This window comes from Dromiciops gliroides, chromosome 5, assembly GCF_019393635.1.
Source record: "Dromiciops gliroides isolate mDroGli1 chromosome 5, mDroGli1.pri, whole genome shotgun sequence".
Classification (NCBI taxonomy): Eukaryota; Metazoa; Chordata; class Mammalia; order Microbiotheria; family Microbiotheriidae; genus Dromiciops; species Dromiciops gliroides.
In genome coordinates, this window is record NC_057865.1 from 4,875,001 (window position 1) to 4,888,328 (window position 13,328).

The following is a 13,328-nucleotide window of genomic DNA, read 5'->3' on the forward strand; positions in this document are numbered from 1 at the left end:
ATCAGTGCATAGCTCCCAGCTACTGGAACCACATCATGCTCCTTAAGGCCATGCTTTGACATCCCCTCATTTGGTGATTTATGACTCTCAAGGTAGGGTTTTCCTGTAGTTTCTTGGTGATGCTGTCCCAACACAATTAAATATTCCTGAGCTCACCACCCTTTCAAACCAAGTATCTAAGAGGCATCCATGAGTGATATGAAATAGATATCTGGACATCTTCCTATAACCTGACAACATGAAGCTATGCATCCAGAAAATGATGACCTAGTGGCTCTTGCCAGCCAGTATTGGTGATGTCTACTCTATTTACAAGGGGACAATAGATCTAATTGTCATCTTGATACACTGGTTGTCCTTAAGATAGACCATCATCTGAGAAAAGGTTTGCCCTCCTCTTTAGCTCCAGAAGTAATAAGACTGTCACCTCTAGGACATTGTATTTCCTTTTTGTCCCTGAGTTGAAGTCTCATATTTATTTTTATTTCTGTGGTAAATGGGGATCAATGACAGAAACATGATCTCCAGGTTTCTTCCAGCAACTTAGGGATTTCAAAGCGTTCATTTATAATCCCATTACAGGGGGTAGGAACTAAATTTCTGTGTTTGCCTTGGTGAAGACAGATATTCTATATGTGGAAAGACAAGTTTTCCAAAGAATAAGGTCCTCATGTATTTGTGATAGAAAGTGTTCACAGATAGATAAGTTCTACATGGACAGGATACACCATCAATGTATAAGCATAACTGAGGGACTATTTGGGATAAATTAAGGCGTACCACAGCTACATGTGCATAGAAGGCTAAGTCATTTGCCTTCACAGTATCTCACAGTGTTGACCTTATTTGAAAGGGTGTGACTTAATGTGACCAGGCATAGTTTGACCTAATGTATTGCTTGTTCCTGTTTTATTTTATTGGATGAAAAAATTAAGGACAATACTCCATACCATCACCGGCAGAAGACAAATGAGTATTCTGAACAGGAACTTTAGAGGTAATTGCCAAGATCAAAGGAGATTTTATTTGTAATTAATATTTGTAAAGAGAATTAATATTTGTAAAGAGAATTAATATTTGTAAAGAAGTTAGCACAAAAAATCAGAATTTAAGACTTTTAGAGCATGAGAATTTGACATATCATCTATGAACTGAGAACAAAAATGGTGCCTTCTGTTCAGTGCCAACATACTTTGGAAAAAGTGCCCACTCTGTTACTGATCAGTTTGAAGAGTCTAAATGAGTAGTTCTCAAGCTTCTTGGCCTCAGGACCCCCTTACACTCTTAAAAGTTATTAAGGAGACTTTGTTTACATGGGTTTTATATACCCATATACATACCCAGTTGTGTGATTATTGGCAAATTGCCCAATCTCACAGTGCCTTAGGTCACCTCTAAACCTGTGTTATAAAGGAATCGATGATCTGCACCAGGGGAGGGAGTTTCCATGATTGGAGTTCCCCATAGCAATTAAATCACAGGTCTTGATCCCTACAGCTCTCCTATCCCCAATTTAAGGGAAGAAGACAGAGAAAGTCCTAATCTAAAGTATTCAAGGACTAATTTCCTTTCAGACTGTTTCATGTTTGATACTATAGATAATAATGAACTCCAGGCCAATCACTTGTAGGCCCAAATATGAAAATTGTCATGATATTGATCTTTCAAAAAGAGTCCTTTAGAAAACCAGGCTCGTTCAGATTAAAGGGAGAAAGCCAAGACAAATTCCCTAGTACTTCACTGCATCCTAAGCCTTCCCTGAGCCTGTGCTTGGAGAAGGGTGACTTTCCTTGTCACACACAGAATGAATTCACTGACCCACTGACTCAGAGAAGGCCTTACCTTCCTCCCCTGCATAGGCCAGAATGGAGCGGGCACGCATCTGTTTCCCATCAGTCGTTTTTCCAGAACAAGTATGTGAGCAGGAGGACCACCCTGACCATGTGCTGAGCACACAGTCCTTGGCGCATGGCACTTCACAGGCCACAGGAATTGGATAGATGGCATCTCTGCACAGCTGTCTGTCAACCTCTTCTCCTGAGGAAGCAAGGGCCAGAAAGAGTCCATTACAATTAAATCAATTTCAAGTGTGCAATTGAGACCAGATGGCCACAACAAATACATTAGACATTTTCCTCTTTGTTATTGGGCAAAACCAGAGTTGACAGATGAGTTGCCAAAGTGGGGCCCCTCCTACTAGACATGAAAAGAATACAGACATTGCCACCAGGACCCAAAGGAAGGCCTGCAGCCCAACTACAGACAGGCTGTAGAGGGGTCCCTACTATATCTCTTTTGAGATGTCTTCATGTAACATATCCTAGTCTCATTTGGTGTCACCGAAACCAAGTAACGCACTAAGCTTCCATCAAAGGCTCATGGAAGGCATGAAATAACAGTCACTCCTTTCCATCTTGCAGAAGGGAGCCATGATTTAAAAATAAATAATGAATAGATTTACAGCACCTGCCATGTGCTCTCAGGAACCATCTCATGAGGATCTATATTTCACAAATTCCATTCCAAGGGCTCTCTAAGAACTCATGGTGTGTGTGTGTGTGTACCTGTACATGTATGTGTATGTATGTATGTAACAACTGCAATGTTTCAATCTGATTATTAAAATGGATCTCATCAGTTGAAAATGTATTAATCTGTCAAAAAGAGAAGAAAAACAGTAAAAAAAAAATCTAGGAAATGATGTTTAAGATTGGTTTTTATCAACGGGATGGGAGAAGACAAAATCACCAGACAAGTTTCAATTCAATTCAGTTCAGTATTTATTTATAAAGAACCTACTGTGTTCAAGGTACTGTGCAAAGAAGCAAGGGAACACTCAAGGAGGAGATAAGACTGATCTCTTCCCTCAGTGACTCTACCATCCACTGACAGAGTCAGGTCAATACATAAAAACCATTTGAACCCATTCAGATGTAGGGGATGGAGCCTATGGACAAGAGGTTTATGGCACGGGAATGGGTGGATGGGCTGTGATCTACATCAATGGAGACATCACATTATAGGATTTGGGATCATATCAAGTTATTGCTGGAATGCACCTTTGAGGAAACTGTCATGCAGAGAGATTATGTGATGTGTCCAGGGTCACACAGCTAATAAGTATCTAAAGGTAGAATTTGAATTCAAGTCTTCCTGACTTCAAGTCCTACACCCTAACCATGGAATCTGCTGCCTCTCAGTGTGAATGTTGATCCATAGAAGTGTGAGTATTAACCCAACTGGAAAGGAAAGGAGAGGAGCAGGAAACATTTTGGCATTTGTCAACAGGAGAGAGGGAGGGTAGACTTTGGAAAGATGTAGGGAAAAGGAAAATATGACCCAGTCTGAGGATGCCAGAATGAATTGGAGCTATGATTTGGTCAGCTTTGCTGTGCTGACTGATGCTGAGACAAAAAGGCTGATGTTGCAGAAACCATTCTTCCTCCAGAGATATGACCACAGCAATGGCTAGACAGGAGAATAGAGTGAGAATAGGTGAGAAAGCATGATTTTGGGCCCTCAAAGAGAAGAAGACTTCAAGTGAATGGACCTGATCATGGATGGTTGTTATTGTTGGGCTGCTTTTAGGGACTTTGAAGCCCCAGATTGACCTCTGAGGGTCTTTTGGGTCTGTTATGATAAACATAAATCAAACAGTTCAAGAGAAGTTTGAGACATTATGTGTAAGAATGCCCAGTTTATCATCAAGGATCCCTAAGTACAGGAACCCAGACAGGGACTCAGGTCCTGAGAACTGGCAGGATACTGGACTAGAATAAGTGCCCTCAGACAACTTCATAGAGATAAGGAAGGATGATGGATTCTTGGCTTAATGTTTTCCAAGGAGGATGTTAAGGAATGTTCTACTCCAATGAAGATGGTTTTTGTTGTTGTTTGTTTTTGGTGGGGCAATGAGGGTGTGACTTGTCTAGGGTCACAGAGCTAGTAGGTGTCAAGTGTCTGAGGCCAGATTTGAACTCAGGTCCTACTGAATGCAGGGCCAGTACTTTATCCACTGTGCCACCTAGCTGTTCCCTCCAATGAAGCTTTTGAAGCTAACAATGCAGATGTGTCAACAATAATCATGATTAGAATGTGAGTCTCTTGAGGACAAAGATCATGATATTTGCCATTTTTTGCATTCCCAGCACCTAGCACAGTAATGTTTCTTGACTGATTGATTTATGTTTATAGAGCACTTTGAGATTCAGAAAGTGGTATATATATGTATATATGTATGTATGTGTGTATTTATATTTACATTGTGTAATTTAAAATTCTAAATGTGGGTTCTAATCTGTCCCCCCAGTTTTTTTGGGAAACTGACTAAAATCACTGATAAATGAGTTTAGGTTTTTTAAGGGTTTATTGAAAGATAGTAAAAGAAAGAGAAAGATTGAGAACAGATTTCTTATAGCCCAAAATCCTCGCCTTCCTAAAACTCCCCTGTGAAGTCTTGCCACCACACTGATTTCTCTAGCCAAAAAAAGAAGCCTCTCCCCAGCATCTGCTTCATCCTTCATGTTCCCCTCCCAGAAATGGGAGCTTCTTCAAGCTGATTGGCTAGTGTCATTCAAACTCATTAAGTACCCTTAAGGACCAGCCAGATGTGCTTACAATCTAGTACGGCAGTCAATTGCTCTTCCCCAATTCAATCAGTTTAGATCAATCTCCAGGTGAACCCCTGAGTTCCATTATCTTGACACAACATATATACATATACACGTATACATACATGTACACACACATACATATCCTTTACAACAATCCTAGGAGCTAGGTGCTGTTATTATTTCCATTGTGCAAATGAAGAAACTGAGGCTGAGAGAGCTTAAGTGGTGTAACGATTGGAATGACGCCACCTGCTGGAGACTTAACTGTAGAAGAGTTCTGCTCATGAAGCGAAGGTCTTTGAGGGCAAGACCAGGAGTCAGGAAGTGACGCGGGCTAGTGGGAGGAGGAAGGAAGAGACTGGCGCTCACTCTCGCGCTTTTTCCTCTGGACTCTGGTGGAGAAGGGAGCTAGAAATGTGCTCTCCCTTTAATAGATAGAAATCTAGGCCTTTCTCTCTCTCTTTATCAAATTCTTATTCTCCTTAATAAATGCTTAAAAGTCTAACTCTTGCTAAAGCTTATAATTTATTGGCGACCACTCATTAGATATTTTAGACAGTTTAGCTAGAATTTTAGCCCTTAACAGATGGCTGACCACGAAGAGGAAAGCTAACCCTCAGTCTTCTTCTGATCTTCTGGTTGGGTAAGAAATTTCCCCTACCCTTTAAACTGCTAAGTACTGGCGTACTGGCTGTGTTTTCCCTTTAAATTTTTTCGAATGGACCTTTTAAACTCCCTAATTACCCTATTTTTGATTTTAGTCTGTTTAACCAGACAAATGGGAGATAAGATCATGTTAATGCTTTGTTTTTCTGGATTTTCTATTTTTCTTTTTATTTTTGTTAAAAGAGCCAGCAACTTACTCACACAAGGAAATATCTCTCCCTCTCCCAACCATGCTTTTTCAGAGAAACCTGAAGAGATTCCTGCAGCTTTTCCCAATTCTAACACTAATTGTTGCTCTAATTTTGCATGCCTGGAGGCAATGACCCACCCTCTAGAAGCTTTTAATCCCCTAGCACCTGGAGGCAAAGTGGGGGAAGAGGAATCCAGGCCTGAGTTCAAAATCAAGTCTCATTCAAATTGCTCTAGTCCCTCCCCTCCTCTCCAGACCCCACCCTCTACTCCTCCTATGGCCAAGCCCATAGCTTCCCCTGCCTGGGAAGTCCAGAGATCTGATGCACATGCTCAACTTTTTCTACCTGCATTTGCAGCTTCAGGCTCAGCCCTTCCCTGGCCTGGCTGTGCTTTTGAGACAATCTTAGAAAACTCTTTAAATTCCAGATATGCTCGTTTTGTTCATAATTTTGCTAACCTGCTTTTGTCTTTAATTAGTAATCTTATAAAGCATTTGTATGGTGAAAAGACTGACAGACAATATAGAGGGGTTAAAGAAGAAAAACTTAAGCTGAATAAGAATGACAATCATCACCATAGTTCAAAACTCCGCTTCTTTTGCCATGGAAGGGTACATATTTTACAGAAATGTAGAAGTAAGCAGCAAGGTATTGATATGAGTATTGGGGATTTTAGATATCGGAATCAAAAGTGTTCTAAATTCACTCAGATTACTAATAGTATCAGTTTAGAGGTTACATAGGATTTCTATGCTATTACATATACATTTTGAAATTAATGGTATGGGTTTATTTTCATAGAGATTTTCATGCTTTTGAGATTGTGTCTTATACCTAGTTTCTAAAACAAGGAGAATATTTGTAAAAGCTTTTTATAGTCATGTGATCAAGTTTATATTTTATAATACTCTTATTGATATTAAGTTCATATTCATTTAGATTTCCTTAGTTTGAATTTCACTGTCTTTTATTGTTCCATGTGTATTTTCTTCTATTCATTTGTCTATCTAATTTTGAAACATTGCAAGATGGTTTTGATTTCATAATGCAATGTTAATTCTAGGAGTATTGTGCTCCCATATTCTGAGTTGTTTGTTTTTATTATTTTTTCTCAACTGATTATTTGATCAAACTCTTTAAAGCATTTCCCTGGCAAATTGGTTGCCATGGCAAGTGTAAATTGATTCTAGAAGTATTATTTTTAATAAGCATATTCCAAAAAAAAAAGAGGGGAACATTTGTAAAAGTTTTCTTTTTTCAAAAAAAAAGTTTTCTTTGAGATTCTGTTATGCTTTAACTTGTATTTAAATATATTCAGATTTTTCACAAAAGTAATTGTATACTAAGTTTTTAAAAAAGGGGTATTATTTGAAATTGTTGCATAATTATATATTGTGTTCTGAGTCAAGATGTATTCACATTTTTTGCAATCATTTATTATCCTCAATTTTTAAATCCATATGAGACTTGGATTATGGGAACTTATCATTTAAGACATTAATTGCCTTTATTCTGAGTTATCAGATGCCAGTTGGCCAAGATGCCATCCAATCACAAGAGGAATACACGCAAGAGCAGACACTGAACTGTCACATGAGGGGAGACATGCATGAAGTCAAGGTATGGCCAAGGGAACGGCTTTTGACAAATGTTGAGGTTGGATTCTCTTGGTTTAATATTTTATTTTATTTTTCCCCACAATATTGTACAGATGGCTGGAAGTATTGATCCCACCCATCTCACTTCTACACCTGGCTTCTATGCTCCCTCCTATATGCCTGATGCCATGGACATCTCAATCCCATGCATCTGATTAAGTCTGACTCAGTTTCCTCCAATATGTTCGGTGGCATGGACATATATTCCATCCACCTATTTTAAGCCTGGCATACTGCATGGACAGTACATACTGCTCAAGTGTGGGAATGCTCATATCCCATCATTTCTCTGTTCTTTTATGGTAACCCCCATAATTATCTCAGGTGTCATGATAAATACAGTGTTGAATTTGGCCTTGACACCTGTTACCAATTATATTAGATTTTTTAATTTCTCATAATGGCATGAGGATAATTAGGCAGATGATGCAAAAAGTGATGAAACAAAGATAAAAAATTATTTTTAATAATTAATATCGCAGCAATTGTCTTCTCAATTACCCTCCATAAGGGGGGGACTATAGTAATATTATAATTTTAAAGAATGTTTCAATTTTTGTTTTATTATATGTTTCATGTGTAACAACTAAGATTCTGAATTCCCTTAGACATGTTTTTGAGAACTTTCATTGTTTGATTTGATTATTGACAAAGCTATTTTAAAGTTGTGTTAAGCTCAATTTTGTAGGAAATTTTCCTGGCTGATTACCAGCATCTACACATCAACCCCTGAAAAGACTTCCATTCTACGACTACACCTAGAGGACATCTGAGAAAAGACTTTCAGAGACTTTAAATGAACAGTTTTGATTTGTTGTTTTTTTTCTCTTTCTGTTATAATATACACCATCTGTAACATGTATTCTCTGCAGAGGCCCTCCCTTTGCAAGACTAATGTCAAAGCGTCGGTTCATGAGGACAAAAAAAAATCGCCCCTCTGGACAAAACTTTCCTCTCTTCCTTTTCTATATTGTTGTTCACATATTATTAGTTAGCAATAGTTATTATATTGTTTTTACTGTTCCGTCAAGGAAACATTTTGTTTCTTGAGGAACAACAGGGGGGACTGTAACGATTGGAATGACGCCACCTGCTGGAGACTTAACTGTAGAAGAGTTCTGCCCATGAAGCGAAGGTCTTTGAGGGCAAGACCAGGAGTCAGGAAGTGACGCGGGCTAGTGGGAGGAGGAAGGAAGAGACTGGCGCTCGCTCTTGCGCTTTTTCCTCTGGACTCTGGTGGAGAAGGGAGCTAGAAATGTGCTCTCCCTTTAATAGATAGAAATCTAGGCCTTTCTCTCTTTCTTTATCAAATTCTTATTCTCCTTAATAAATGCTTAAAAGTCTAACTCTTGCTAAAGCTTATAATTTATTGGCGACCACTCATTAGATATTTTAGACAGTTTAGCTAGAATTTTAGCCCTTAACAGTGGCTTGCTTAGGGTTACATAGCTTGTAAATGTCAAAGTCAGTATTTTCTTGACTATAGTTAGTTGAGTCCAATATTCTCTCCATTATGCTGCTTAGTGGCCATGTTAGAACAAGCAGTGGCAAAATGCACCAGGCATGCCAGGACTGGTAGAGATCTAATGAAGTCATGGGGATCCAACCATATTCATCACATTCTAAAGGAACTCCAGGGTGAATGTGGAATGAATGGCTAAAATAGATGGGCTATCATTACAAACAGTGACCTAGAAGCAGTCTATTGGGTAAGATGAACATAGTCTGAGCCAGAACAATGCCTCTGGATAGAGCCATATGCTGTGAGACAGCTACTGAGCCGGTCACTACCTGTTGGGTCTTGATCAGAGCCAGCTCCACCCACGAAGGAGGTAGAGACATGGAGTGAATTTCCCTGTGGCAAATCTTACTTTGAATGACTTTCTACTTTGCCAGAAGAGAACCTAGGAAGAAACAAGTTTCGAATGAAAGAAGATGGAGACAGTGTCTTCCAAAGGGGTAGAAAATGACTGTGGGGCCCATTTGGGATAGGAACAAGCAAGAGAAGAAGTCATTTGTCTGAGAGACCAATTACTCAGACTCAGATGGAGCAGTTATCTACAGCCCCTGGCGAGTGGATTAGAGACTCGGCCCCAACCTGGGCTGTCTCCTTCCATCTGTGGCCAGCCAGATTGAAATAGAAACTAATAAGAAGCAGGCCAGCTACATCCAGATTTCATTGAGTGGGAAACAGATGGCTAAAGATGAAAAGGAATTTAATAATCTCTTTTTTCTGTGAAAGAGGTACATGCAGGCTATGTACGCTCAGCTCTCCCTGAAGGATGATGAAGCATTGAGTCAACCATACCTGTCCATAAAGTCAACCCTCTGACCAAGGGCACACACTTTAGAGATTGGCATGGATTAGCAGTGTAGACCTTGGGCTATGGAATAAGGTAAAAGTTGCTGACCCATAGGAAGGTAGAATCCATGCCTTTGGCATCATTAGCTCTATGTTCTCATCCACTAACTTCACATGCCTTGAACTAGAACACTTAGGAAAATGCTCCCCGGGGTTTTTTAAACAGCTAAACCTCTTATCCAGTGCCTCCTAACCCTGACATCATGCACCAGACTCAGCTATCAAATGTGGGGTATTTCACTTTTCTTAACAACCAGTGTGGTCTAATGTGTGACAATAGGTAAGTCATTTACTATTCAGTACTCTAGGCAATTCTCTAAGATGATACGTTGTAAAGTACCAATCTGAATTTGTAGAGAGGGTTGTTTCACCCACGTATTTCCTGTACTAATGAAATCACAGGCCCAGAATATTCAGTCATCTTGTTTATCCCATATCATCGTCTGCTAACTGGTGTGTCATAGACAGGTCAAACTCAAAACAGAGGTCATCCTTCCCCCTAACCCATCCCTCTTTTGAACTTCCCTATTTCTGCCAAGGTGCGCCATCTTTCCACTGATCCAAGTTCACAACCTCAAAGTCAGATCTAATTCTTTCCTTTTCCTCATTTGTCTCCCTATATATAGCCAATTGCCAAGTCTTGTTGATTCTTCTTCCTCGATACTTCTTTTTTTTTTAAGTAAGGCAATTGGGGTTAAGTGACTTGCCCAGGGTCACACAGCTAGTAAGTGTTAAGTGTCTGAATCTGGATTTGAACTCAGGTCCTCCTGACTCCAGGGTCGGGGCTCTATCCACTGCGCCATCTAACTGCCCCCTTCCTCGATACTTCTTGCACCTGTTCCCTCATTATCACTTACATCAATATTCCTTTGATCCAGGTCCAAGTTTCCTTTCAGCTGGATGATTACAATAGTATTATAACTGGTCGCCTTGCTTTGAGTGTCTCCCCTGTCCCATCTATCATCCATATAGCTGCCATCTTACTATTCTTAAAGCACGATTATGACCATTGCCCTTGGTGAAGAAGGTTCAGTAGCTCTCTATAGTGTCTTGGATGAAACCAAAGTTATCTGACTCTAATATACCTTTTAGGATAATTTTGTGTCTTTTCTTCCTCAGACACGCTACAAGATGTTTTAGTCAAACTGGCTCACTCTCTCTTCTCCATCTTGTACCACTCTGCCTTTACATAGGTTGTCTCCCATACCCAGGATGCTCTCCCTACAGGCTTTGCTTTTGAAATGTCTAGCCCTATTCAAGGCTTAGGGCAGATACCTCCTGTAAGAGGTCTTTCCTGATCTCTATTCCTCCAGCAATTACTTTGTATTTACTGGTCTGTGCATGTGGTATATCCATCTGATAAAATGTAAGATCCCTGAGGGCAAGGATTGTCTAATTTTTTAAATTTTTGTGCCCATAATGCTGGGCACATCATAGACCCTTAGTAAATGCTTACTGACATGAACTGAATACTAGATAGGGATATTCCAATTGACAAAACAACTTCCTTTTGCAAAGCTATGCTACAAGGACATTTTCTTTTCTCAAAATATTGATGGTCCTAGAAAACTGTGTAGTTGCATTACTGACTCAAATATCTTAAGCTTGGAGAAGTTAGTGGTGCCTTGGAAATATGGTAGACTTGTTGTTCACAAGGCTGGATCACTGGGAGGAGCTGTGAGGGACATTAACCCTGAAGTAGATGGAAAACCTTGGTTTAGCTGAATCTGGAGAAGGAGGGGAACTGAGAGTCTATGGTCAAGGCAGCTGAGCCCTGAGGTCTACAAGGTGGGAAGTCGATGGAAGAGTCTAGGTACCACAGGAAGCAAAGCCAGCCTCTAAGCCCATATTAGGAACATCCCAGATTTATACTTTGTGATTCAATAAGTTTAGATGCAGGATGCCTGTTCTGTGTTGACTTACTTCACCAGAATATCAGAAACATCCTTTTGAAAAAAAAAAACATTTCAGACTGGGCATGGAATGTTGCCAACAGTCCAGAGAGACTCACATGAGGTAGCTGTCCCAGCATTTAAGTAAAGGTCAAGCAAGGCTGACCATAGAAAGGGAAGGAAACCTCAGGAAGTCCTACCTGCCTCTGGCTGAGCCCCTTCGTGCCTGCTTCCTTTTAGGTTGTGACTGTACAGACACACATTATGGGGCACCAGGAGGGTTCACAGTCCTTCCATTCAGTGAGGTATATGACTAAAGGGGAGTGTCTGAACCATAGTCAGACCAATGGAAAGGACATTGCCCCTCATCATGGCAGCCACTCTGAAGGTGAGACGTGGGCTCATGCCCACAGGGAACACATAACCCAATCCCTCTACTGAAGTTTGTGGAATTCTCCCTTTGTACACAGACCAATGCCACTGGCTTCTCCAGGCCCCCTTCATTTCTCAGGAGGATTTTGAATTTGACATCATAAACACATATTCTACCTCTTTCCTCCACCTAAAACACTCTATTTGGTCACAGAAACATTCCAGTGCCAATAGCATCAAACGGCTGCTTTGCAACAACATAATCCTTCATTTCAAGGTGTTCAAGGGACTTTGCCAAACTTGTACAAGGTACCTTTGACAGGAAACATATGGAGAAAAATACATGTGCAAACTCCAGGGCTAAAAGTGCATCACATTCTGGTTTTCTGTTGGTATTATATTTGTGAGCTTCTCAGCTTTCCTCAGAAAAGATGGAAAAAAGAAAAAAAAGCCTATGTGCTTCAGTGGTGTGATCTATCACTCTGAAAAATAGTTTTATTCATGCTTTAGGTTTTGATATCCCTGCCATTTTCTGAAAGTCCTTCCCTGCCCCCACCAAGCCTGTCCATACCAACTAAAGAAAAGAATCTATGCAAGACAAGCTACCCCAATGACTGTTCTTGATGGTGTATTGCCCATTTCACACCTACAGTTACCCAGCTCTCTGCCAAGAGAAACCCATTTCATTGTTTGCTCTCTGGGGCCATGACTGGTCATGGCAATTACTTAGCTCAATTTTTTAGAGTTCTTTTCCTTTACATAGTTGTTGTCATGTGTTCTGCTGTCCTGATTCTGCCTGCTGCTTCCGTCCTTCTCTGCATCTCCACATCTTTTCTGGAGCTTTTCACATTCATCATTTCTTAAATCATGGTAACATTCCTAAATCACAGTGAATGTAGCCATCTCTTTTTTTCTTGCTGCTATGAACATTTTGATGTGCATTTGGCCTTTCTTTCTATCTTTGACCACAGAGTACAAACCCAGTAAAGAGATTGCTGGGTCCAGTTGATAGACAGTTCAGTAACCTTTTCAGCAAAATTATACATAAATTAAAGTTGTTTTCCAGAATGGCTGGACCAATTCATAGCTTCATGCAAAGTATACCAGTGTGCCTGTTCTCCCATAACCCCTCCAACATTGATTATTTCTACCTTTATCAATTTTATAGATATGAAAGAAAGTCTCAGAGATGACTTAATGTGCGTTTATTATATTATTCATGATTTAGAATATTTTCTCCTATGGTCATTGAGAGTATATACATCTTCCTTCAAAAACTGTTTATATCCTTTTACCTTGTATCTCCAATGTACCATTGCCCTTTTTTTTGTCCCATTGCTCTTAGAGCTATAGTCAAAGTAGGGCAATTCAAATGGATGAGGACTCCTTGGAAAGGTAGCAGCAAGAAAGCAAAATCCGCCTTCCTTTGAGGGTTAAGCAAATGTTTAAATGCTCTCCTTCACTACATCACCTCTCACTTCCTTTTTAGAATGGTTAAAGAATGTTGTTGAAATCATCAGTCTTGCTAGCTATTTAATGCAATCTTGCAAATACTTTTCAAAAATGCTTAGATC

At 39.9% G+C, this 13,328-nt stretch overlaps 1 protein-coding gene across 1 annotated transcript in view; it reads right to left on the reverse strand.

Moving 5' to 3' along the window:
* The window catches only part of THSD7A (thrombospondin type 1 domain containing 7A), a 326,513-nt gene that overhangs the window by 93,026 nt on the left and 220,159 nt on the right, over positions 1-13,328 (reverse strand). The window contains 1 exon segment of the mRNA XM_043968023.1: positions 1,843-2,037. Within this exon segment, the coding sequence (XP_043823958.1) occupies positions 1,843-2,037 (195 nt within the window).